The sequence below is a fragment of the Coturnix japonica genome, chromosome 1 (genome assembly GCF_001577835.2).
Source record: "Coturnix japonica isolate 7356 chromosome 1, Coturnix japonica 2.1, whole genome shotgun sequence".
Lineage (NCBI taxonomy): Eukaryota > Metazoa > Chordata > Aves > Galliformes > Phasianidae > Coturnix > Coturnix japonica.
This window is the reverse complement of record NC_029516.1, coordinates 103,806,108-103,832,431: the sequence shown is the minus strand read 5'-3', so window position 1 is coordinate 103,832,431 and position 26,324 is coordinate 103,806,108. Positions and strand designations below refer to the sequence as shown.

Here is a 26,324-nt window from a genome sequence, read left to right as displayed (position 1 = left end):
GAGGGGTGATATTTAACACAGTAAAACATGAAACAGTGTTTTACAGGAACATTAACAATGGAAGGAAAAAAAAAGCAAAAAAACACCTTAATCCTTTATCTTTAAAGATACTAATATTTTAAACACAAAAGTCTAAATATTTTCACATCACAAGAAGGTAATAAAGGCTTGGTAAATTTCAGAATTTACCAACATTAGCAACTGCTGGAGAGAAGCTTTGGGGAAGCACAAACGGCTACATTGAGGAAAGCAGGCAAATTAGTTTCACAAAACTGAAAGGAGTTCTGTACATTTTTGTCTGAATTGAATGGCTTTTATAAGCAAACAACAACAATAAAAAAAACAAACAACACAACACACAACTTAGTTTCTCTTCACATTCAACAGAACTGTCAGCAGGGCTACATTACTTCTTCAGATATGAGGATGTATAAAATTATGTACCCTTTAACACAGTATTGGATGCATTATCTGAGGCTGAAAAGTCTTGTTTCATTTAACATGGTTTCTTCTATGGACCGAATGAAAGAATTTAAATTCTTATAGAATCAAAAATAAGCAAAGATCTCAAAGACAGTACATGGCAAAACCCTAAACTGAAATTTATTTTCTTAAATTACAAATTGGATCAATATTAACATGTACTATCAAAGTCTCTTACAAAATAAAATAATTGCCCTACAATTGCAATGCTTTCCAGCAGTCTTTGCAGATTTAAATTATAATCTATTGTTAAGCTGCTGTGGATAACAACTTTTGGCATGACATACTGGTTATAAAAGGCAGTCAGTAATGTATATAGTTTCCTGAGTCTCACAAATTGTTTCAAAGACAATAAAAAAACACAAAATATCAATATGAAGAAAAAAATAAGTATTAGCAATTGTTGCTTGTTAAAAATCAGGATATCTACCTGGGACACTTGACCAATATCCGGTTTATCTGAGGTCTTATGTTTGTATAGATTTCTTGCTCACATTCCATTAATACAGCTCCATAGCCAGAACAACTATAGGCACAGAAGTACAGGCAAGGTTCTCATGGTCATGAACATTTTTAATTTAGTTGTTTCACTGCACTCAAATAATGCGTGTCTGCACAAAGAAATTTAAAAGCTGTTCATGCCCACAGAATTACACTGATTTTAGAAATGCAGATCAACCCTCAAAACAGAGAAAGAATGGAAAGAAAACTACTGAGCTGGCTTGAAGCATCTATAAGAAGTATATGTTAGTTTTTAAAAATAAAGGTACAATAATTCTTTCTTTCAGCAATCCAAGCCTAAATATACAAACAATAACCTCTTCAGAGATGTCTTCCCAGAAGGTAACAGTGCAGGTACACTGTATAGCTCTCCAGAAGAATAGTCAAGCTGTCTCTCTAAATATCTATTGTACAAGTATTTTTATATGTACATATACAAATGTACATGAACATATTTATATGATTTTCACTTCTCATGCCCTGAAAAGATACTTTTTATAGTTTGACTGATGTGTGCATCCTGTCTCATCCCAGGAGCCAGAAAAGCATCTTGAGCAGTAAAAGCCAGTAAACACATGGAAGGCAGCCAGAAGTTCCATCAACATTGAGGATGGGAACTTGTAGAAGATACAAATATTTGAAGGTGCCTCTTACACAAGTGCTGGGTTGGAAACCTAAGCAATTCTCATAGTATGTATGCAATTATCATCATAATATATGCTCCATTTAAGAAAGATATAAGTACCTTTTTAGTTTAATGTTAAAGTTAGTGAAATTTAGATGCATTTGGTGGATTCCCAGGAAAGGAACAATTTTAAGCATGTTTTTATATTTTATAAAATAATTATAAAGAGAAGGAGACCTATTTTACAAGTCATTTTGGCTTTTGCCCAGATGATCAGTTCATGTGCCTTTAATGTCTCTCCGTGGTATCAACAACTAAAATAAAAAATTAAAAAGCAGCTCTGAGTGAAACAAAAGTGAAGCCACAACCAAACACTCATGAACTCATCTAATAAAGAAGTTAGAATGCTATTTGTTATATTTCAATGTTATAAAACAAAACAGTAAGTCTAAGGGTAAACATTTAGCAATCAGCTGCAAATCTATTTAAACAAAACAAAACACAAGCTGGCAGATGTTGCCTTAATGACTGAAAAACTTCCTTTGGCTGAACTATTGCCAATAGGCAAAGAGCAACACTGCTGCAGCTTGCCTGCCTTAAAAAGTTGTTTTACTGATCTGGTACACGGGAAGGAGGGTTTACACTTTACACACCAACACTCTGTTTTGATATTAATGGCTAGTAAGAGGCAAACCACATCAAAACAGTCTGATACACGTCAATTCTTTTCAAAAGAAAATATGCACAATATAATTCAGTCATTTGAATTAAGGATACAAGGGGATGAAACAACATTCAGCACATGAATAAGCACTGATAAAATTATTTCTAAAAATATCTGAAACACGGCCAAGACTAATTGGAATATATTTCTACATCACTATCTGGTCACTGAATGACCAGAACATTACCTACTCGTGGTCTAGATGAAAGTAATAGTGATATATCCAAAATTGTTGCATGCTCAACTCAATGGAGCTAACTTTTCTTGTAGCCTGTGATAAACATGTCAAGTTCTTCTACTCAGAAAAATATTACCTTATAAACTAAAAAGAAAAAAACAACAAACTACCCCAAAAAAACATCAAGACAATCTATTGAGAGCTGAAGTGAAAGGGGAGAAAAACAAAACAAAACAGGACAACATCAAAATACAACTATTAAATTAGCATTTAAGTCATCTGAAGACCCACAGATTTCATCTTCTTCCTCGGAGTTGCTTAACAAAACATCTTTAGAATGTTCTTTCAAGACCTCACTCAGGAGCTCCTCCATGACAAAAAAGATTGAGTACTGTTTGTTACAAAATTGATAAATCCACAGGTTCAGAAGGGCTCCCAAGTTCAAGCTTTTGGAAAAATTCAGTTTGGTCCATGTTTAAGAGCTCTTAGTGAAAGACAAATGTGACACAGACCTCAGAAAAGCTTATCAGCTACTGTTTGCAGCCTCATTTGTTAAGTTCCCAAATCCTGGGAAATGTTGGAAACATTATACATAAAACTCTTAATTTAAATACTATAAGGGTAGCAAAGTATAGTAACCAAAACCCACAAAATCCTAGTTTTACAGTTACATCTACAAGCTTAATCCTACTCTCTTGTACTTCTTAATAAGAAATGCCAACTCAGCTATCTAAGCAGCTCTTTTTTAAGCCATGAAATGTTTACTCCAGTAATCCATCAAACACAAAAGCTGTGAACAACTCTGGGTTTAGTAAAAACTTGCAAGGAGTCTCTTGAAGAATCTGTAATCTCTGTTAGCCTATGGTACTCAGCTGATTGCATGCAACAATAGCAATTAGCACATTAAAGAAGCATGAGGCAGACTTGCATCTGTGCTTGAACCATCAACAGACTTACAGATGCCTTCCTTGCTATAATTGCTACTTGAGCAACCACTGCAGCAACAGCTAGAGCTTGAGAAGTACAAAGCTATCTCACCAAATGACAGCTATAGTTCTACATGCAGGCAAAAACAATTCCCTCAGTTCTGACATCTAACTATTCTGATTCACTTTACCTACTCATGGGGAATAGTTTTGAGCATGAAATATCCAGCCTTTCTCATGTAGGAAACCATCCATCCAGTTTCTTACGCTGCAGATAGTAAAAGACTTTATTTTTAAAATATAGCTACCAGCAATAAGGCTAAAATGACTACTGCCATTTTACACAGATGTATATATAAATATAAGCTATATAACATATAGCTTGTAGAAATACAACATATATAAGGACAAGCAAATATTCACTAAAGGCTTACACTAATTTCTCTGTTTATTATTATATATATTTTATATAGTTTTAACTGTTTATCATTTAAACAGGTTTTTAAGTCAGTCACAAGCCTGCTTTAGAAAAAAATGCTGCTAGTGGCTCATTCATATACATATACTGAACTCATAAAAACTTGGTGTGAATAAATTTTTGTAGTCATCAATGACTTAAGTAACTTCCATTATGCAAGATCTTCTGACCTTATTATATATTTAAGAAAACAACTTTTCTAGCTTTCCTGATAGACCTTAATTAAAACATATTAAAAACTTACATAGTTTTAGTTTCAGCTATAAGCTAATCCAAGATACAAAACTCATTAAGACATCATAATTTTTATGTATCTTATCCAGTGTACAATTATATAACCCCCTTTTTACTACTACAGTGAAAGTCATTTTTTATTGAGGAGTATTCTGATTTTATAGATTGTATATTGGATGATCCACGATTTGGTGACAAGCTGCAAAAATTGCTTTTAGTAAGGAATTGCTATCTACACGAAACACTGCAAGACTCTGAAATGTAATCAAGAATGTGATCAAGGATCTAATAAAAACTTCTTGACTATAGATTTGCTTCAAAGCTGCAGGATAACATTTCTACTTTGAGCCAGCTTCAATAGGATATGTCAGTAATTTTCAGACTCAGTTCATGACTCCAACAATATCACTGTAGTGATTGTGATGCAAAGATAGTACACTGAAATATGTTACTCTTCATTTTAAATGTTTAAAATATATAACCTACCAACTGAAGTTACCTGGCAACTGCTTACAGAAGAGGAGAATTGGAAGGAGGCAAATGTTATGTGAGACAATTAACTGGCATTCCAAAGACACACGTCTACAAAATACAAAAGAACTGTCATCATCCTTTACCTTTCTAACTGCATCCATACCATTTTTAAAACTTTCATTGCCTATAATTTCCAACTAAAGCTGAACAGTGAATGTCAGTGAATTTTAACATCAAACCTAATAACAGAATTTATGTCCTACCTCTTATTGATTGTAGCCCATGTTGCATTAATGTTATCTGTCATCAGTTCTACTTTTCTTGTGTCATCTGCTGAATAATCGTGGAGCAGCTTAAGTGCCACGTCATTCACCACTTCTATATTCATTTGCCATTGTCGTATTTCTTTTGAAAATTGCTGAAAAAAGAAAAAAAGAAAAAAAGAAAAGGATAAAACTCAGATTATTTTAAAACAATTACACACATACTATGATCATTGGAATAGCAGATGGATAATACTATCAATATAAAAAATAAAAGAAAGACTGATAGCCAAGGTTAGATTCTTTTTATTTATTTATTTATTATTTTTTCTTTTTTACTTTCAGTTATAAGACTGCAGGACAGATGCTAATCTCTGTGAAGATTAAGCATCAGAAATACTATATGTCAAATAAAACATGTCAGCTCAAATTGATAAATGTTAGCATGCTTATTGTTCTTTTTTTGCACATGAATGTATGGATGCATTATTATTTCTTCTACTTGTGATACTGAAGAACACTGATATAGAAAATATAATGAAATAATATTCTCCATCTAATTTTCTTCTTTATAATGTGAAATAATACTAAAGGTTTAATAAATAATGCCAATGCTTTCCAATTTATTTCTTTTTAATGTATTGTCTTAGTGTATTGTTTATGTAATTAGTGCCACCTACTGGAATGACACTAAATCTGCAGTAAAGCAAAATTCAAATGGAAAGCCTAATATCTTTAGAATGCTAATTTATGATTTTTACTATTGAAATAAGCTTTTTAGATTTTTAACATTCATTCCTTTCTTTCTCTCTGCCCTCTCCTGTTCATCTTCTCCTTTCTGGCCTGGTTCCTTCACCTGGGCTAGCTGCCTCACAGCAGCAGCAAACAAGGAAATCTGGAATACACTTTCAGCCAGAAACCAGATTTTGTGCATTTTTACTGTTAGCCATTTTCCTCAGAGAAAATTTCTATATAAATGCACTGAAGTAATGCATTAAATCCATAATGTGTAACAGCAAAATGAAAGAGAAAAAAGAATCAATGCTTTACGTGTACTTCTGTAGTAGGCAAAAACTACAACTAAGTAATCAGTGGGACAATGCAAATGAAAGGAGACTGTTGAATTTGCCAGTAGAAGCATTAGGTTGTGTGTAAAAAAAGTTGCTATTACCGGAACACGGTAGGACCACTCCCATGACTGGAATGCTATGATAGATGGGTACAAGCTCTTCTGAAGGGATGGAAAAGAAAGGGTAGTGGTGTGTCCCTTTATATTAAAGAGTGTTTTGATGCTGAAGAGCTTGGGGCTGGGAATGATGAATTTGAGGATCAGAGGGAATGGGACCATATGTCGCCTGTAGGGGCAACATTTTGGTGGGGGTCTGTTATAGACTGCCTAAATCAGGATGAAGAGAAGGACATGGTACTCTATGAGCAGCTTGAGGAAGTTGCGTGATCACCAGCACTTGTTCTCTTGGGTTACTTCAACTTCCCTGATATATGTTGGAAACATAATACAGCTCAGAGGAAGCAGTGTAAGAGGTTTCTGGAGTGTGTGGAATATAACTTCCTTATGCAGCTGGTACAAGAGCCTACCAAGGGTGGTGCCCTGCTAGACCTGCTCTTCACTAACAGAGAACTTGTGGGAGATGAGAAGGACTGTCTTGGGCAGAGCGACCATGAAACTGTAGAATTCCCTATTCTTGGAGACGTCAGAAGGGTGACTAGCAAAACTGCTATCCTAAACTTCCTGAGGGTGGTTTTTGATCTCTTTAGGACACTAGTAGCACGGGTCCCCTGGGAGTCTCTCCTTAAGGGTAAAGAGGTCCAGGACGCCTGGATGCTCCTCAAGAGGTAAATCTTGAAGGCACAAGAACAGGCTGCTCCTGAATGCCGTAAGGTGAGCCATAGGGAAAGAAGACTGGTGTGGATGAACTGGGAACTACTATTGAGACTCTGGAAGAAAAAGAGAGTCTGTGTCCTCTGGAAGAAGAGACAGGCTACTTGGGGAGATTGCAAGGAAGTTGCTAAGGTATGCTGGGAGGAAGTCAGGAAGGCAAAAGCCCAACTTGAACTCAGATTGGCCACTGAAGTAGAAGAGAATAAGAAATTATTTTATGAATATATCAATGGTAAGAGAAGAACCAAGGAGAATTTCTATCCGTTACTTGATGCATACTTTATGCTTGACTCATCTCCTTCTATGACTGGGTGACCAGACTGGTAGATGAGGGTAAGGCAGTTGATGTAGTCTACCTAGACTTCAGCAAAGCCTTTGACATGGTCTCTCACAGTATTCTCCTGGGAAAACTGTCTGCTCGTGGCCTGGACAGGTATACCCTCCTTTGGGTAAGGAACTGGCTAGAGGGCTGTGCCCAACAGGTAGTGGTTAATGGAGTTAAGTCCAGCTGGTGACACATTACAAGTGGTGTTCTCCAGGGGACAGTACTGGGGCCCATCTTGTTTAATAACTTTATTGATGGCCTAGATGTGGGGATTGAGTATGCCCTCAGTAAGTTTGCAGATGACACCAAGTTGGGAGTGTCAATCTGCTCGAGGGAAGGGTGGCCCTTCAGAGGGATCTAGATAAAGCTGGTTCACTGGGCTGAGGTGAATGGGATGAGGTTCAACAAGGCCAACTGCTGGGTCTTGCACTTTGGCCACAGTGCTATAGGCTTGGGGTTGAGCATCTGGATAAGAGGAAAGGGGTCTGGGGGTGTTGGTTGATGCTCAGCTGAACATGAGCAGACAGTGTGCCCAGGTGGCCAAGAAGGCCAATGGCATCCTGACCTGTATTAGAAATAGTGTGGCCAGCAGGAGCAGAGAGGTGATCATCCCCCTGTACTCAACTCTGGTGAGGCTGCATCTTGAGTACTGTGTTCACTTTTGGGCTCCTCACTACAAGAAAGACATCAAGGCCCTGAAACATGTCTGGAGAAGAGGAGGCTCAGAGGAGACCTCATTGCACTCTACAACTTCCTGATGGGAGGCTGTGATGAGGAGGGCTTTGCCCTCTTCTACTAGGCAACAAACAGGACCTGAGGAAATGGCCACAAGTTGTACCAGAAGAGGTTTAGATTAGACATAAGGAAAAACTTTTTCTCTCAGAAAGTGTTCAGGCACTGTAATGGCTGTCCAGGGAGGTGGTAGAGTTGCTGTCTCTGACAGTGTTCAAGAGGTGTCTGGATGAGGAGCTACAAGATATGGTTTAGTGGTTTGCTGTAGCAATGGTAATGGGAGAACAGTTGGACCTTGTAGGTTCTTTTCCAACCTTGTGATTCTATGATTAAACACTAGATACTATCTGTCCCCAAAACCACAAAAAATACTGCTTGACTCTCTTTACTACTTTGCTTTAATACTTAAAATTAATAAATTTTTATGAAGAACAACTGTTATTCTCTCTAATTTCATGTACAAAAGCTATACTCCTCCTAAAGTACTGTTTTGGTTCTGATAATAAATTCTCCACACAAGGCTGAACTTATACATGCAACCTTTGATTAAACAGTATAACCACTAAATAAATTAAAAAAATAAAAAAGTAATTTTTGAACATTTTGTGTCATATACTTTCTCAGAAAGTCTCTAAGTTAATTTTGGTTAAGATTGGGAGTGAAACTTTGAAAAACGTACAGCAAGAGTTCTTAAATTTTTATTATTTTAATATTTTTTCCCCCCAAAGCCCTTGCCTGTCAAAAGGTGCCTCATCATCTTTAGGTCCCCTCCATAACTTGAACTGAAAACATCTATTTCCTCTCTTTCTTGTGTTATTTCTTCAAGTCGGAGCAGAACATTTACTGTGCACCAGATAACCTCAGACACCAAGACAAGAACTCCATCATGCATTTAGAGCAAGAAACTTTGTTTTTATCAATCTAACATTAGGAGGAGACTACAAACTCCCTGAGAACCTCTTTAACTTGTTAAGTGCAGCTGAGCTAAAGCTGCTTAAATAATTTTTCTAAGTTATTCTCTCATAATGTATGGAGCTGTAGTCAGGAGCAGTGATAAGTGTGATGAAAACCACCAGCATTCCTTTGGAAAAGATAAAGGCTGGAGGTGCTTTAGAAATAGTTTCTTAACTGCTTCCCTGTTAGAATTATGTAGATATTTTTAATTGTTAATATTTATGCTCACATTATAAAATCTATTAAAACAAAATTAAGTAATGTTTACAGAAGTTATCATTTGTAGGTTTATTATAGCAAGTATTCATTCTGTAGTTACGTGTATTAATCTTTATCATATGCTACTTTTCTCTCCACCTCACAATATATATACACATATATATGCATACTACTACTTCTTTCCAGCCAGAACATTTCATCAGATTGGCTGTCCACTGCTTTACAAAGAAGTTTTCTCAGCATTTTTTTCTGTATTGTAAACTAATGGCTAGTAAATTTGACTTTGAAAATTAGTTTTGTCCAGTTCTATGTAATGTTTACAGCGGTATACAACATTCTAAACCCAGTTTTACAATAAAAATACAGAAAGATCAATTACATGGCTATTTCCAAAAGCATTTATTCTCATCATTAACTTCAACACTAATCTTGATGTTACAACACCAGATCATCATTCAGGAAAGAAATGACTAACATAGAGCTTTGTGAGAGAAACAATTTGGATTTTCTACTTTACTGGAAATTGGTATGTAATTTTTCACCAACATTGATGAGCATACGCCTTTTTTCAACTCTTTGTGCACACACCTGAGAACAATGTGTCAAGGTAAATGTTTTAACTGCCTGTCCTATCAGACTCCCATAAAATTCTGTCTTACGTAACTGTAAGGATTTTTAATTTATTTCTTATTTAATAATTGAATTCATGGTATTTTGGATATCAAACTAAGACAGAAAATGAAAAAAAAATCCACATTAGTCGTTAGCAAATTAGCTCTGACCTAACTTCTATCTCAAAGAAATCATAGTTTAATTAGCAGCTACACTGTCTGTAGTTCCTTTCCTTTTAAACATCAGTAATGAGTGTGTCAAATTCTATTTTAAACCAACACTGTGCAAATATAAGCTAGTTACAGATTTTAGTTTTATGCTGGTATTGTATTAAATAAATAAATAATCAATGGACGGGTGTTGCTGAATTTACTCATATATAAGGATGCTACAGTAAAGCATTAACACAAACACTGACTTAGAGTTCACCTAGAGCAGAGGATAACTTTTGCATTAACTAATCTGTATTTAGGCAAACTTATAATGGTGACTACTTTCTCATGTGAAAATTGTGCAGAGATACAAAGCTGACAAAATGTATATTCCAAAGAATTCATTTAAGGTTCACACTGACATCTCTCTTTCTCTCAATAGAAATTAATAAAATGACAGCTTTGTTTTCATCAGCATAACAGCAAGCCAAAACACAGCGTATGTACGCTACTTATTTAGGGGACATCAAAATATATGTCTGGCACAGAAGCCTGGAAAGCATTTATTCTTAGGACTTGATATATTTATGGGTCCTTCAGTTTTGGTTCTGGTAGACAGAAGAAATATAAAGCTGTTAAATTCAAATAAGATTTCAGTTTTGCTCAGAATTCATGACCCCTTATCTTGAGCATGAACACAACAGCTGATGGTGTCACATTTGAGAAGCTTTCATGAGGGAATTGACACAATAGGAATTACTGGCAGACAAAGATAATTCCTCTATGAGGGCTTGTGAAACAACAACAAAAAAAAGGATTAAAAAAAAAAATTAGAAGAAGATTCTCTAAGACAGAGTTGAATATTTTTCAGAGTTGTGGTGGAAAATCAAACAAAAGAACACATGCCTGGAACTGTAGAGCTTCTGTATGTTCATATTGTCATGAGGGCAAAGTATATTAAGTTGAAGACTAACTATGAGCATGATCACCTTTAACTGCTACATTATAATTACAGTCTAATATCTGTAACTGGACACAGCATGTAACATTAAATTCATACTGGGAAAGGAATGGCATAAGATACTGATATCCTGACTGCTGTTTCTCTTTTCAAAGTGAAAGGAATTCGCAGAATACCCTTTCAAAAACCCTGTTCATGCAGAGATACGTTCTATGAATGAGTATACAAGTATACTTTCTCTACCAAGAGATGGAGGAGAAAAACAGCAGTCTTTTTTTCTCTCCTTTGCTAAGTTTTTTAAAAAACACTCCATGATTTTTCATAAGGCACACACATTCAGATGAACCTCTTGTAAACCTCATATATGCTTGTTAAGAAAGAGTACACATGTAATACATCTCTAAAATAACATTGTCAATCAATTAGTTATTTAATTTGTGTTTAAGACCTAAGGCACTTCACACAGTGAGATATAAAACCGTCTGCAGAAAACAGCTGTACTTCTTTTAAATAATCATGTCTCTGCTGAGGTTGGCCATTGACTTTGCCAAAGCTTTTTTTCTTTCTTTTTCTTTTTTTTTTTCTTAAACATAGCACCGGGCAGAAGCCTGAACTCTATCTCTGCTGAAAGACAGAGAGTTCTCAGTGCTGAATGACAGTAGTATACATAATCTCTAACTCTTTACAGTACATTAGTGAGTGACAGTCATTCTTCACCATAATCCAACCATCACAAGCAATGACTTTTATGGTATAATCTTAAAGAAGAAAACCACTTCCCAGTTCAAAAGCAAAATGATGATGAAAGTCTTTATGCTTCCTACAGGCAAAGAAAGAAGAAAAAAGTAGCTGATTTTGTATCTACTTCTAAATATCAGAAATGTAATGACTAACTGATGATTAAGAATACCAACCATGGAGTTACACACATGGCAGCAAAACTAGGTGATGTGTACTTCACACCACTGTACTTCACAGTGGTATAACACCATTAAAGGAATAAGGCAAAAAAACACTGATGAAGTCCACAAACTTTAGCCAAATGCCTGAGTGCTAGGAGTTAAAATAATAAAAATAATACCAGGTCAGAAGAGTAGAACATATCAGAAAATTATTGTGTAACTATTCTCCCGAATAACTAAAAGGTAATGTTCCATTAACGTGAAGGCAGAACTCAGGTTAAAAGGCTATTCAACTGGTTGGTTTCAATCTTGTTTTCCCCAAGCAGAAAATGAGATATTATTAATCTGAAACAGCTGTTCTCAAAATTTATTCATGAGAAATGTCACCAAAGTATGACTATTTCGTTAACAAGAAACTTTAAAGCTGATGCAACAGTTTGGGTTTATCTGCATCGCCTGAGGTATAGTCACTAACTAAGAAGTAACTGAGTGAATATTTCAATACCTAAAAAAGTACAATATATTCACCAAAGACATAAAAGAGCGGTTTCAATTATTGCCAAGTTAATAACCCCTCCACATCCCCCCCACCCCCCCCCAATAACTCCATACCACCTCCACACTCCCCTCACACGGCCTCACCCATGCCAAATTGCGCAATTTAGCGAGATATCTTGTATCAAATCATAAAACATTTGATTTTAAAATAGCTTGTTGCATTTTTTTCTTCTCTCCTACTTTAGACGCCCCAGGAAACCTATACAAACTCCTGTCAATGCAGAACAAAAATAAGAAATTACAAATCCCCAGTTGCAGTGCCAGGCCTCAGCAAAAAGGCTGGTGTGCAGCAATCATGATGAGAAAACTTGTTCTGGAAAGAAGAGGTTTTTTTCCCACAAGATTAAACCATTTTTTCATGACTTACAAGACCAATTCATTCAAGAAGTATTTACATACATTTGGAAATTAATTTCTTACTAAATTTCTGTGGAAAATGGGAAGGGACAAAGGACTTGTCTTAGAGGTGCAGTGTTTAATATTTAGAGGACATTTGCTTTAACAATCTAACCAATGCAAGCAAAAGTACTTTCAATTCATCATTACCTGTGTACAATATTTTGATTATTTATCGTAAATTCCTTATTTCTTAGTACTGACCTTAAGCTCAGTGTTCTGCTTTTTCAGAGCTTCCACAGTATAGGAAATGTCTTTCCACGACTCAAGCTTTGCTTTTGCTTGTTCAAGAACCTGCTCAGCTTCTTGTTTAGCTTCTAGCCACTGTGTTGAATCCTTTTGCATCTCATGAAGCTGTTGTCTTCGGCTTTGGAGGTATCCATGCACGTCATCCCACTGACTCTGTATCTTTTCAACTGGTGAAACATAAAGGAAAAGCAAAAGTTGAGTGGCTTAAAAAACTTTTTGTTTTTCTTTTTTAAAAGAGAGTAAACATTTCTAGAAATTACCGTACTGAAGAGCTCTTATACATTTTAACTGTAACTGCAACTAAGTTCAGTTTAAAAAGAAGAGCAAATAAACTGTTATGGACCACAGAGTATGATACTATGGTGAACATTCTGTGTTTTGATGCATATTAAGACAAAAATGCCTGGCTCATGACTCAAACAGCATTAAGAAACACAATCACATTTGAAAAGTAAGAACAGCAATCAACTTTAATTCTTACCAAATGAACTCAAGGCTTAATAATTTTGAAGAGCAAGCCCTTTAGGGACTCTAGTAATTTTGTTTTAAGATTTATTGCAAGATATAATTAATGGTTACACTTTCCTAATTCATTAAGGCAAATGTTAGCAGACTGCAAGGGCTGTCTAAAACACTATTTGAAAGAAATGTGATTGTGGTGAACATAATAATCACTAGTAGCATAGCAAATCTGCTAGGTAAAGCACAAGGGGACCTAGTCTTCCAAAAAGAGAATGTAATAAAAAATAAAATAAAATAAAATAAAATAAAATAAAATAAAATAAAATAAAATAAAAAATGCACAAAGTCTTTGTTCTACAGGAAGAAATAGTTCCTTTTTCAAAACTAAAGAACTTTCCTGAGATTAGTCAGCATGAAATTCTGGATCTATGTCCATAGATTTGTATCCAAGTAATATATATCATCCATCATTTTTTAGGGACTGTACTTCTTTCAGCATGTCTGAGTTTTTCATCATGTACCACGGTCCTGAGATTCCATTATGAACAATTCTTCCACTCATAAGGGGAATAAGGCTGTGTCATGAAAAATATACTTAGGACATGTCAGGAGCCAATTTACACAACTGACTGAATACACTTGCTCTAACTCTCTGAAACTCATTTCCTTCATTGGGTTGTCTCCCACAAAAAGGAGGGAAAAAAACGGCTGATACTTAACATAGTGAGTTTTAAATACTTGTGATATGTACAATTATGTATAATCACATATAACAATTGTATAATGCAAAGTAATTTTGCTTTATTAGATATTTGAGATAAAGAATTCAGGAATTTACTAGGTTGTCTGAAAAAAATCAAGTTAATGATTTCCTTTTCTTGTACCAGTGAATGACTAAAACAATTAACAATGCATTCCAGTCGGCCATACACATATCATAATGGCCTCAGAGCTAATCTGGCCATTCTGAGATAGACTATACCAAATAGTGAAGTACTACAGAAGACAAAATATACTCAGATAATTTATTAGAGAAAGGTTTATGACAACATTTTTTAATTTACTGTAACATACAAATCCCTTCACTATTTTAAGTTCATTTCTACTAAATGATACTCTCACTGGGATGTGAACCCTCAGTTGGTCCTTGAGTAATTAGAAAAATAAACATCACTGAAGCTGAAAATATTATCATTCGCTTCCAAAATGTACTGAAAACCTCTGATTTGAATCAGTGTCTATTCAGGATACATATATACTGCTCCTGTGTATACTCTCTAGTGGTATTAGTGGTCTTAGAACTGATCCCAGCAACCTTCAAACTGCTCACCAACAGTCAGATTTACTGACTGCAAAGGAAAAGGATCAGATAAGTGCTATTCAAAAGGCTGCTGGAGCTGTTATGCAAGAAGTGCACACTGCTGGCTCAGGTCCAGCTCCTCGTCCATCAGGACCCCCATGTCTTTCTCCACAAGGCTATACTCCAGGGGCTGTTCTTCTCCCAGTTTGTATAAAAACCTGAGATTGCCCCAGCCCAAGTGAAGCACACTTAACTTGGCCTTGTTCAACTTCATTAGGTTCACATGGGCCCACTTTTCTAGACTGTGTAGATCCCTCTGGATGGCTTCCCTTCCCTTCAGTGTACCAACCGCACCACTCACCGTGTGTCTATCTTGAAACTGCTGAGTTTCATCAAGTCCAGCTATCCTAGTCTAGATAATGGCCAGAAAGAGTAATGTAATTATTCTTATTGTATCTTAAATCACAACAGAATACTACTGACCTCAGATACTGATTTTTATATTTTATAGTAGGGATCACTGAACCCACATATAATGAAGACTACACAATGAAAACATCCAGATAGAAAGAAACTATTTGGTTCCATGTGCATTATTAAAATCACTGAAGTATAAGGACATGAAATTACGAGTAACTATGTCAAAAGGCTGTTTTCCTGTGGTCTCAAACACCTCAGTTTATACTGTAGGTATAAACTGTAAGTATTTCAAGGCAGTTATTATTTTTTTCATCACTACTGTTCACTAGCCGTTCAACATTGACTATGACACTACGGTGGGCAAAAGCGAGTAGAAGTGAGAATAAAGAAAAAAAATATAATAATAATAAAAAAAAATCAACAACAACAACGAAAAACATTTTAAGCATGCATTTCACAATGTGGTTATCATTGATTTAGGATATGGAGGGAAAAAACGATCTTGGTGAAGAAGGCTACTGACTTAAGATTCAATTTTGTATATTTACAAAATTTTATTACGCTTCTGTTTAGTAAAGTAGATCAAGCAGAGGAACAACAAACAAAAATAAACTGTGCTTTCTCTGTTAAGAGTTTCTAGTATTGATGAGATGAATATAAATTTGTTCCCTGAGAGTTTATTCTATTATTTTTAATACAACAGCAAAAGAAACAACAGAAAAGGAATGTGAGAAAAAGATGTCTATCACAGCATAAATAACATTCACGTTACAGTACATTATATTTAGTCTATGCAAAGATGAAAAAAGGCAATCTTTCCAAAGCAGTTAGATAAGTACATTCAATCCACAATGGACTGCAAAAAAGGGGACAATTAAACAGAATTTACAACTAGAAAACTTTTTTTCCTTGACCAACAAATAATAATTCTAAACTGCACTCATTTTTATCTGGAGGGGAGTGCTTTTTAAAAGCATTGTTGTCAGTATATTGACATTTTCCTATAGAAATGATATTTTTACTGTATTTTCATACATTTCAAGGCTCACGGGAGTAAGATGGTTGTGCAATCTGTCCTCCTGCAGAATACAGCCATAGGGTAGTACAATTATGGACAGTTATAATTCATGCAACGAGAAGAAACTACTGATGCACAGCTGAAAATAAAAATCTTTTCATATGCATCTGGGAGTGTTTCAATTTACGTATACCTTGCACCAATGACCATGTTGAAGACACACTCAGCTTGAAATCTAGCCAATTCTGAAAAAAGATTAATGAATAGTTCTATATTTTTTTCATAATATCCTGAATCATATATATATATATATATATATATATATATATATATTCCCTATCATTCATACGAACAGGAAAGAAAAAGGAGTATTTATTATCTTCAGACTGAGGGGGCACTGAGTAGCCTTACAGAATAGGCTGTCACTGTTGAACAGAAAGAAAATAAGAGGAAGAAAAAAGTTTACATTCTTTACTAACTGTAATAACTTCAGTTGTCAGTGTAAGTATAGCAGGTTAGAAAAGCAGTGGATGAAGATGTACTGCATTGACAAAATGTTGCTACAGAACTGCTTGCAGCCCTGTGTTATCTGCACAGTCATATGACCACAAGCACAAGACATTACATGACACAGCATGGTCTAGGCAGCACTAGAAGAGAGCAAGACATGGTATAAGGAGCTGAACTGGAAAGCGTAATAAGGAAGTGCCAGAAACATTAAAGAAACCTGAAAGTGTTTGAGGAGTACATGCTAAAAATGAACACCCAGGATATGAAAACCCTGGGAGAAAAAATGTTAACTTCTTTTATTTCCCAGAGGCTAAGAAGGATAAGCAGAAGGAAGAGTTAAATACATTTATACTTAAAAAAAAAACAAACACCAAAACAACAACACAACAAACATATACACACGTATTCCTAATCTTCTTTTCTTGTTTGATAATTTTGGAGTACAATTATTTCCAGCTATTGTGTGTCTATAGTTCAACTTTGCTTCATTTAACTAGCATAAGCCTATTTTTCTTTTATCTTAAAATCACTTCTGTTAACAAGGCTATTTCCATATGATCAAACTAATGAAGGTCACTCTGTTCTTTTGGAAGTGTCAAATCAAACAAAATGAACTGAAAACTGTCAAGTGGTTTCCATTAAGCATGAAGTGAATAATTCTTCAGCACTGTGAAGCATGCTTTATACCTTGCTATATGGAGTGGGAGTTAGAAAGCAAACGAAGCTGGTAGCATATCTAAAGAAATGAGTATCTTATAACAAGAAGTAAGCAACTTCTACGGCTGAGCAGTGAGGAGAGCATGCAGAAGCTTATTATTTGGAAAATGGATCCTTCAGAATGCATTCACTGGACTGTCAAGTTCTGATGAAATTATTTATGCATACAACAGTTATCACTTTTCATATGCAAGTTTTCATAATACTTTTTTTCCACTAAGTGAAAAAGGGAACAGATCATGGTGTCCATGAAGTGGAAGACCAGTTGTTTACAATTTTTTTAAATGTCATGCAATCTGTAGAATTTTGATGTGAGAAATAAACAATTTCAAGAGAAGTAAGATTCATCAATATTTAGAATGAAATAGTAACAAACCTAAAGGTAGCTTTGCTAGAAATCTAAAGAAAAACAAAACAAAACAAAAATGTTTAAGCATATATATATATATATGTATATATATATTTAAGTATTTATTAGGGAGATGTGCAGACTAAGGAATGATTAACGTCTCTTCACTGGCATCAGACCATAAATAGAGCTGGAAATTTATGAAAAAAATGGATCGCCCCAGCTGCCCTAGTCGGACCAGTCTGGTCCCGCCACTCAGGCAGAATGCAGAATCTGCAGGAGGGTGCATGTGGACAAGCCACCACGAGGTAATTACTATTTTTCTGCACAGGTTCAAATATTTAGTTGATAGAAAAATATAACTTTTTAGAAACATTGTGCTAACTGAAAACCAGATGGTTCCCATGCTAAAGTGATTTCATTACCTTTCAGAATGTATGTTTTGTTTGATTTCCTTTGCTGTATGAAGAAAACAGCAACTGTATGACTGAACTCCCACCTAATCATGTCTGATATTTCTTAAAGCTTCCTCATGCAATTATGAAGATTCACATCAGATTTAAAAATAATATTTGGAATGATGGAAGGTACCACAAACAGAAGCTACAGGATTATGACTAATATGATTAACTATGCAAGGAATATATAAATAGTCTAGTCACTACAGTTTTAAATGTATATGAAAATTTTCAAAGAATTGAATAAATCATTGCTATCTGTCTTAAGAATGTGATTACTAATTAGAAGTCACTAGGTGTTCTAATATTTATCTTTTTATTTATCTTAGTATTCATCTTTTTATCTATTTACGTATCTTAATATTGTTTCTTGCATTTCATTATTAAAGCTCCCTGCGAGAAAATAATTTAGAATTATTAATCAAATATCTGTTCATATAGTATAGCATTTGCAATAACCACTCTACCTACAAAATATTTAAAAAGATATTCAGGAGAAATATAACTTCTCTGAGATAGCATTTAGAAATGGGAAATTAAATTAATGAAATGATGTTTTACTTTCTCTGAACATAAACACGGACGCAATTAGCATTATTAAAGTGCATTGGCTTTCATATACTATAGTTTTCATATACTTTTGTGCTTATTCATGCAAAAGCATAATGGTCTGTATAGCAGTTTAGGTCTAGAAATGTGTGAAATTCAGTACTTACCTAATGAACCATACAGGCAATGAATTTAAGAATTCTTAGTATTATATAACTTTGTGATGCCATTGTACATTCATATTTAGATTTTTTTTCCTCTTTTTTATTTTTTTTCTTTCCTTTTTTTTTGGTTTGTTTGTTTAAACTGTCAGCAGCCTACTGCCTTTGCTGAGTTTAGACTAAGACTTGCTTTTCAGATATACCTGCACTAGTTAATCTGTATTCCCATTTGATTTGTTTTTGACTTAACAGATCCAGCTTGAACTATATGGGCAAGAGTGGGAGATCTTAAGCATCAAAATATCTAGGAAAATTAAAAACATACTTAGGAATTCTAAGAACAGGTGAATATCAGGCTCAAGGTTAACTGAAGCAAAGTTTTCCATCCTTCAACAGACAAAATAACCTCCACTCTTCACAAAAGCACTAACATGAAAATTCAAAATTTGAAGACTACAGTTGGCTTCTATTCATTTTATAATGGATGAACTGCCTGTAATGTCTTCCTTCTGTTACTGGACATTAAATATTATTCAAGCTGTCAGAATAACATCATTGAAAAGCTAAGTTTCTGTTTATTGCTCTCCAGGTCCAATTCTGTGCCTCTGTAATACTAATGAAGCTACATCAGCAAGACTGAACTGTCAGTCACACTGCAGTGGTAAGAAGCACAGTGGCTCCCAGTCATTGCTTGTGTTCCTCTTACCTCTGAGACCACCTGCTAGGCTACAACTGTATTCCAAGACTGGGAATTATGAGCACAGACTACTGTAAGTCTTTCACTGTGCCTCTTGTGATTATGCCAAACCTTCAAAATCATTCAACTGCCAGCACCTCTCAGCAGCAGTCATCTGGAAGACCAGCTCCACTTGCTCACCTGCTCTACAACTACAGAAAACAGTGCTGGCAGCAGTACTGAACTCAGCTCAAGGGATGAACCAACAAGCAACATAAACTGGGATACAACCGAACAACAACAATAACAACAACAACAAAAAACAGTGGACATTATAGCCTTGATTTTAACTTTTGCCTTTGAAAGCACACCATACTTTCAAATCAGCAATCTATGATTTCAAAGTAAAGAAGCAACGATACTTTGTAATATACTTATGTTTTATTTTAAGTATAATTTTGGGACATTTTGCACAAAGATTTGAACTGAGTTAAATTAACACATTTTTTTTATTTAATAATAGAAATGGAAATTACATATGTATTATTTTTGAATTAGAACTTTCATAATATAGTGGGAAATTTACAGCTTCTTCCATGTTATCTTTTCAGTACCGTCTGGCTAGAAATTCCTCTACAGATGAAACTAAGGTTCAAAAGAAAATAATGTTTACACATCAGACTGTGTACTACACTAGTAACTTGAGAAATGTCGTATTGCTTTAAAAATAATTTTCCTGAGTACATGAATATTGCACCAAGTACTTGCAAACATGAGTTAATTCTGCAAGGTTTTTGCTTCTACCTGAGACTAACATTTCCCCATCCCTTACATCCCTTTCTGTCTTCCATCTCAAATTTGCACATACTCTATTCTATAATACCTGTTCTAGAAGATGATGTCAGTCTGATGCTGCTTAATACATACTGACCTTCCCCAACACATGAAATTTCTAATGGCCTCTAATACAAGACCACATGACTTAAAATAGGCTAGAAAATAATTTTAATGATTTTTTTTTTTTTTAATTAGACCTCTCTGCTTCTTTGTTCATATTCTCTTTGTTACATGGATCCTAGCATTCATGAGACACTAAATGCCCTAAGCTTAATCAATGAAAAACGAACACACTTCAAAGTCAATATTGTGACATGACTGAAACACAGACAATAATGAACCTAGAACACTGAATATTTACTCCAGAGCTCAACATCCTGCAGGATACAAATTGCATCAAAAAAAGCAGAGAAAAACCATTCCAGGAACAGTTTAAACCACTACTGTTGCCGCCCCAATGCACTGCTGCAGTGAAGAATGCCAAGTATCAATACACAATAAATCAGAGAGAATAATAATACTGAAAATATAATTAATATGCTATAAAAACACAAGCCCTCATTTCAAACACAGCACTCATTTCGACACATAAAAAGATGAATCAGACATAAACACAGACATAAACAGTTTGACACTGCCAGGAAAACTTTCCATGGCACTGGTGTTTCATCTACTGCACATAGATTCCTGTCTCATTAAAAAATAATGAAACCTTTTCTAAATACTTTGTTTCAGATTTTAAGTTCTACTCATATGGCATTGCTTCCTCAACATACATTAAACAGTTCAGTGTCTACTCTCCCTTTCTGTAACACAGCAAGGAATCCACAAGACAGCTTTCCTACCCTTCACTGTCCCACATTCTATGCAACAGCCCTGCTGACAAGTAAGATGAAATATAAGCAAAATTTTTATGATCAATTTCCCCTTCCCTCCTTTTTTGGCAGGGTGAAAACTGACACAGTCTTACAGAGATTGTGATACACTGAACACAGACAAAAAAAACTTCAAACTAAAATTTTAGTATGCCTATGGTCCTGAAGATAGTAATAAAAGGAAATTCTTGAATTATCTTCACAGATATATCAGTCACCATCATGATGATTTGGTGTAGTACATACCAAAATGAAACCACTAGACTGGTGCAACCACACAGCAAAGCCCTAGAACATTTCTCACATTGGCTAGTCTAGTATTTACTCAGTTTGGACTTCCAAAGGAGCTTCAGGGCTATGCAAAACAGTTCTTATTTTACTCCCAACTCAAGCAAAGCAAAAGCCATGATAAATTTATCCTAAGGAAAACCAAAGTTAAATCTGTAGGCCAAACATATTCCTGGTATTTATCTGGACTGTCTGAAAACAACTGTAGGTTCCAATATACATACACTGTGTATTGCATCAGAAAATGAGATAGAAAACAATGTACACCAAAATCTGCATTTGTCTGATATCACGGATTAGTTATAATCTCTGCAAAGGAGGTTGTTTGTCTCCAGCTTGCTCTGTAATTAGAACAGAAAATTATGGTCTGGCATAAGTGAATATATACTGCTCTACCACAGTTTTTAAAATAACTGTGGACATCAAATGTTGCCTATCACATTCTGAATAAAACATCAGTGGTGGAGTAATTTGTAATTAGATCACATAACGGATACTCTTTTTCAGAAATAAATAAATAAATGAATAACATATAATGTATATATACATATATATATTTTGCTGTTGCTTTTCTTATTTATTTCCATTCAACTTCATTTTGACTAATTTGTTTTAAATCTTCTGTTTCTATCATCACAGCTGAAAATAAAATGAAAGGCATGTTGTTTACATTCACTTCTTGTAAAATTTACAGTCTTCTATGTAAGCTACAATTCCTACCACAGTACTACCTTGAAACATTGTCCAGAACAACTAAAACATGTTTACCATATTCAAACAAAACAAGTCAAAAAGGCTTGTCCTTTGAACACATATGAGAGACAAAGGTTGGGACACTAAGAAAAACTCCCACCTCTTCTATATAAGGAATGAAATGCCATGAAATTAAAGACTCTTGTGATGCTACTGACACCTATTCTGAGAAAAGATTCACAAAAGTGTCACATTTGTACTGCTATCAGGTAAAGGATGCCAGCATTGCAGTTGTGAAAGTTCCAAAAGGAAAATTCTGAAAAAAAGGAAGCTTAAGTAAGCAATTCCAGTCAGCAATAAAAAGAATAAAAAAATCAGTGCAATCCAGGCAATTCAATATTATATATTGAATATATATAATATATATATATAATACTTGCATAAACTGATTTAACAGTTCAGTAAAGGCAAAATATTAAAATTCCACACAGAGAAAGCAAACAAGTAAACCTTGCATGAGCATAGCTACACAATCTAACTGAAAGGGAAATTAACTTTGAAAGAATAATTCTTAAAACCCTTTCAGAGTTATAAATTGTAGACAATTGTTTCCCTCTCTTCATCTCTGGAGTTTGATCATTTCAGATATTCACTTGTAATGGAGATGACTCCTTTTCACACAGAATATTGATTGAGTCTTTCCAATATCATTCAAGGAAGAAAATGTTTTCTGATGATCTGGCCAGTATATGAGTCTTTAGAACAACCTTCTAATACTGAAAAATTATATGCTTTCAGTCGAACCCTTTCAACATTTATAATTTTCAGATTTACAAGGATTTTATACAAATGTTAACAAACATTTGTAAAATGAAACCAAACTGCAAATAGCAAGAGTCACATTAGATACAATTAAATATATTGAAAACTCTAAAATAACTCACTGCTTGCCTTTCCAAGGAACCACTAATTCCTAACTGAGTTCTGTTACATTTCACAAAATTATGTTAACATTTCCATAATTGTTCAAGATGTCGATGAAATACTTCATATACAGAGAAGTACTTTCTAAAAACTTCACATTTGGCTACTACTGAATTCTTAAATATTCTTCAGGATGTGATAACATCAATTTTGGAGAGAATAAAGTAAATTATTAGGAGCTGAAGCCTCAACTGTGTGGCAGTTCTTGCCCTTCCCTTTACATTTTACCAGTAAATTTGCTTCTTTTTTAAGCCCCTGAGACAATGAACTCCTTAATCCAAACAAGAAAACTCCTTCAAGTTGGCATATGTATGCAGAGTTCTAGGAATGTCAAAGATTTTTGCTAAGACATTAAGAACAAGGGCCGATACTTCCATAAAACCAGTCTGTTAAAATATTACTCCCCTTGAGAATATAAGCAAAAAACTCCCCCAAAAACACTATTAATAGGGCTTATCTTAGTATTTGAGGTAAGGAATCATCTGCCAACAGCCTGAAAATAAGACTTCCTGTCACTGTGTGCTTTCTCACAAGCTTGGGCAGCAAATTCCCTCTAATTGGCAAAAGGGTAGGCTGAAGTTCAGAGAAGCTGCAGTTTTATATGCTTTAGCCTTTTACTAAAATCAGCTCTGTCTTGTCAGTCTCCAAGCCTTTTGTAAGCAATGAAACAGTAAGTTGTAGAATACTAAGAAGGCTTGAATTTTCTTGGCACTTTTTTTTTTTTTTTTTTTTTTTTTTTTTTTTTTTGCCATTATTTTGACTGGCATCATCTACTGATTCAATCAATCCCAAAATGATGACCAATAGAGGTTAACATAAAGAGACACAAAACAGTGCTGACATTGGCTCTCTCACCATGCCACACCTGACTTTTCACTGAAGTGAGAACCTTTTGTTTTATTCCGGATGATACTACATCCCTGATATGTCACCAAGCCAACATCACTGACTCGTGGTTGTAATGCTCAATGTGTATGAACTATTCCTCTACCAAACTATCCTCTCTTTATCCAGAGGTGTGGAGGATTTTTTATTTTGTTTATGCTGTTGTTATCATCATCATTATTATTACCATCATGTTGTTATTATCGTTGTTATTATTACTTCCAAATCACTCTTTCTGAAAGACTCTTTTCACAGGCTTGTATTGCTCACCAGACTTTATTTTTACTGCTCATAAGCTCATTTAACATAACTCATTTTGTGGTCACATTTTCCTTATGAAAAATTTGATCTATCATTTTGCTCTCCTAACTTCTATTTTACTAATGCTTATAATCTGGGCAAAATTAAGAAATTTCTATCCAACAAGGGAATCTGGGATCCTATTTTCCAACAATAAGTGATTTCTAGGTAAATAAAATTTAGAAGACCATTCATTTATATTTAAAATACCCATCTAGAATTAATCAGCTATGTTCTACCTTAATTTCCACGCAACACAAAATGTAGTAATTATCTAAGTCTCTTCATAGGCATGACAAGGTAAGCTCCGACAACACTAGCACAGCCAGCAGCACTGATCTTACCTAACCCACCTAGCAGCTGCCTGGGGCTACTGAAGCAGCTGTGCCACTTTCACTCAATAAAATAACTATAAATGAAGGCAGGTCATCTTCATGTAGCCTTGCCTCTCTTGCAAGACTGTTGAGTAGGGAATTAAGCTCTTGCCTTGCGTCCACTAAGACATATGCTTCTGGCATGTATGTGCTATAACTCTAATTCCCTAATCACTCAGAAATTTTCATGCCATGTTATTTCCCTTTCTTAAGCAGTATCTCTCCATAGTGTTACAAAATAACTTCTTCCTCCTTTTCAAAACATCCCACAGTTTCGTTACAAACCCTATAGCAGCAAATCTGTGCCAATGAAGTGATATCAAATATGGAACTCTTCCCACTCACATGGTATCACTTCTAAAATTCCATCTCATTTTTGGTGTTTTCTTATCAAGTAGTTTCTCCCTCCCTTCATATCCATGAAGGCACAGAGGTCTCACAGGAATAATAAATAATTTCAGATTAAAGAAGTCCATCACAATGATTAATAAGGTGTGTATATTAATTACACTGGAAAATTATTACTCTGGCTCTTTATGAGTTCTTGAAATACACAAAAACCAGCAAACTGTAGGATTTATTCAGAAAGTCAGCTCAACAACAACAACAACAACAAAACAAAACAAAAACAAATGAACAAAACAATGAGATAACTGGGCTAACAAACAGTATACAAATTCAGTTCTCATTTACAATTTTCTTTCGCAGTCTTGGTAACTACATGTTTCAGTATTGGATAGCAAACTCCAGATTGTAGGAATTTGTTTTTATTCAAGTGATAAACTATTTATATTCAATAGCTCCAAGTGAAAACACATGGATGGCAGTACAACAGAGACAGATATTTTAAGATGTCAAGTACCACAGTACAGCTGTAATTCACTATGAAGTTTCCATATATTCTGTTATGAAAGTGATGATGAGTTGATGATTTTATCGTAAAGCTGTCAAATACTGAAAACTATTCAATAAAAGCAATTTTATGGGGTTGCAAAAAGACAGTAGACTTCTCTGATTATGTCAAGTACAGCTCTCCTAATAATCAACTATAAAGTATAGCATTTCTTTTTTCAACAACAGCAAGAAAAAAGCAACAAAACATAAAAACAAACAAAGTAAAAATGAGTAAACAAAAACTGTCCCAGAAGACTTCATCTATACACAATTTACACAACTTTGGATTGGTTTCAAAAAAATGGCCAAAACAAATGTGAAAGGGAATAGCTTAGGCCCCAGTAGTGTAATACTTCATCAAAGTAGTCTTCACTGATATGCTTGTATTTAATGCCACTATTTATGTATTTAAAGTAATAAAACTTAATTAACCTTTCAAGCAATATCTCAAGATTTCAATACATTTCCCACAATTACTAAAGAAAACTATATGTAACTGGTTTATAATCTTTAAAGGGAGATTCTTTGGTCAGTAAGAGATTATTTCCTCATAGAATTCTATAAATATTCATTTTCTTTCCTCCTCTTTATCACTTACACATTCAGAAACCAAATTACAAAATTGAGATGTAAATTACTAGCACAGTAAAACCACAAAAAGGTTATTCATCTTTATCTCTGCATATGTGTGAACACAGCAGCAGGAATGCCTGCTATTTAAAGTTTCT

The 26,324-nt window shown here is 34.7% G+C and overlaps 1 protein-coding gene across 19 annotated transcripts in view; it reads right to left on the bottom strand.

Moving 5' to 3' along the window:
- DMD (dystrophin) overlaps window positions 1-26,324 on the bottom strand; it is a 1,014,969-nt gene that overhangs the window by 246,056 nt on the left and 742,589 nt on the right. For all 19 annotated transcript variants that reach the window (XM_015884249.2, XM_015884262.2, XM_032449414.1 and 16 more), the window contains 2 exons: window positions 12,802-13,013; window positions 4,887-5,041 (listed from right to left, as the gene is read on the bottom strand). In XM_015884249.2, the coding sequence (XP_015739735.2) occupies window positions 4,887-5,041; window positions 12,802-13,013 (367 nt within the window). The remainder of the gene's footprint in view (window positions 1-4,886; window positions 5,042-12,801; window positions 13,014-26,324) is intronic.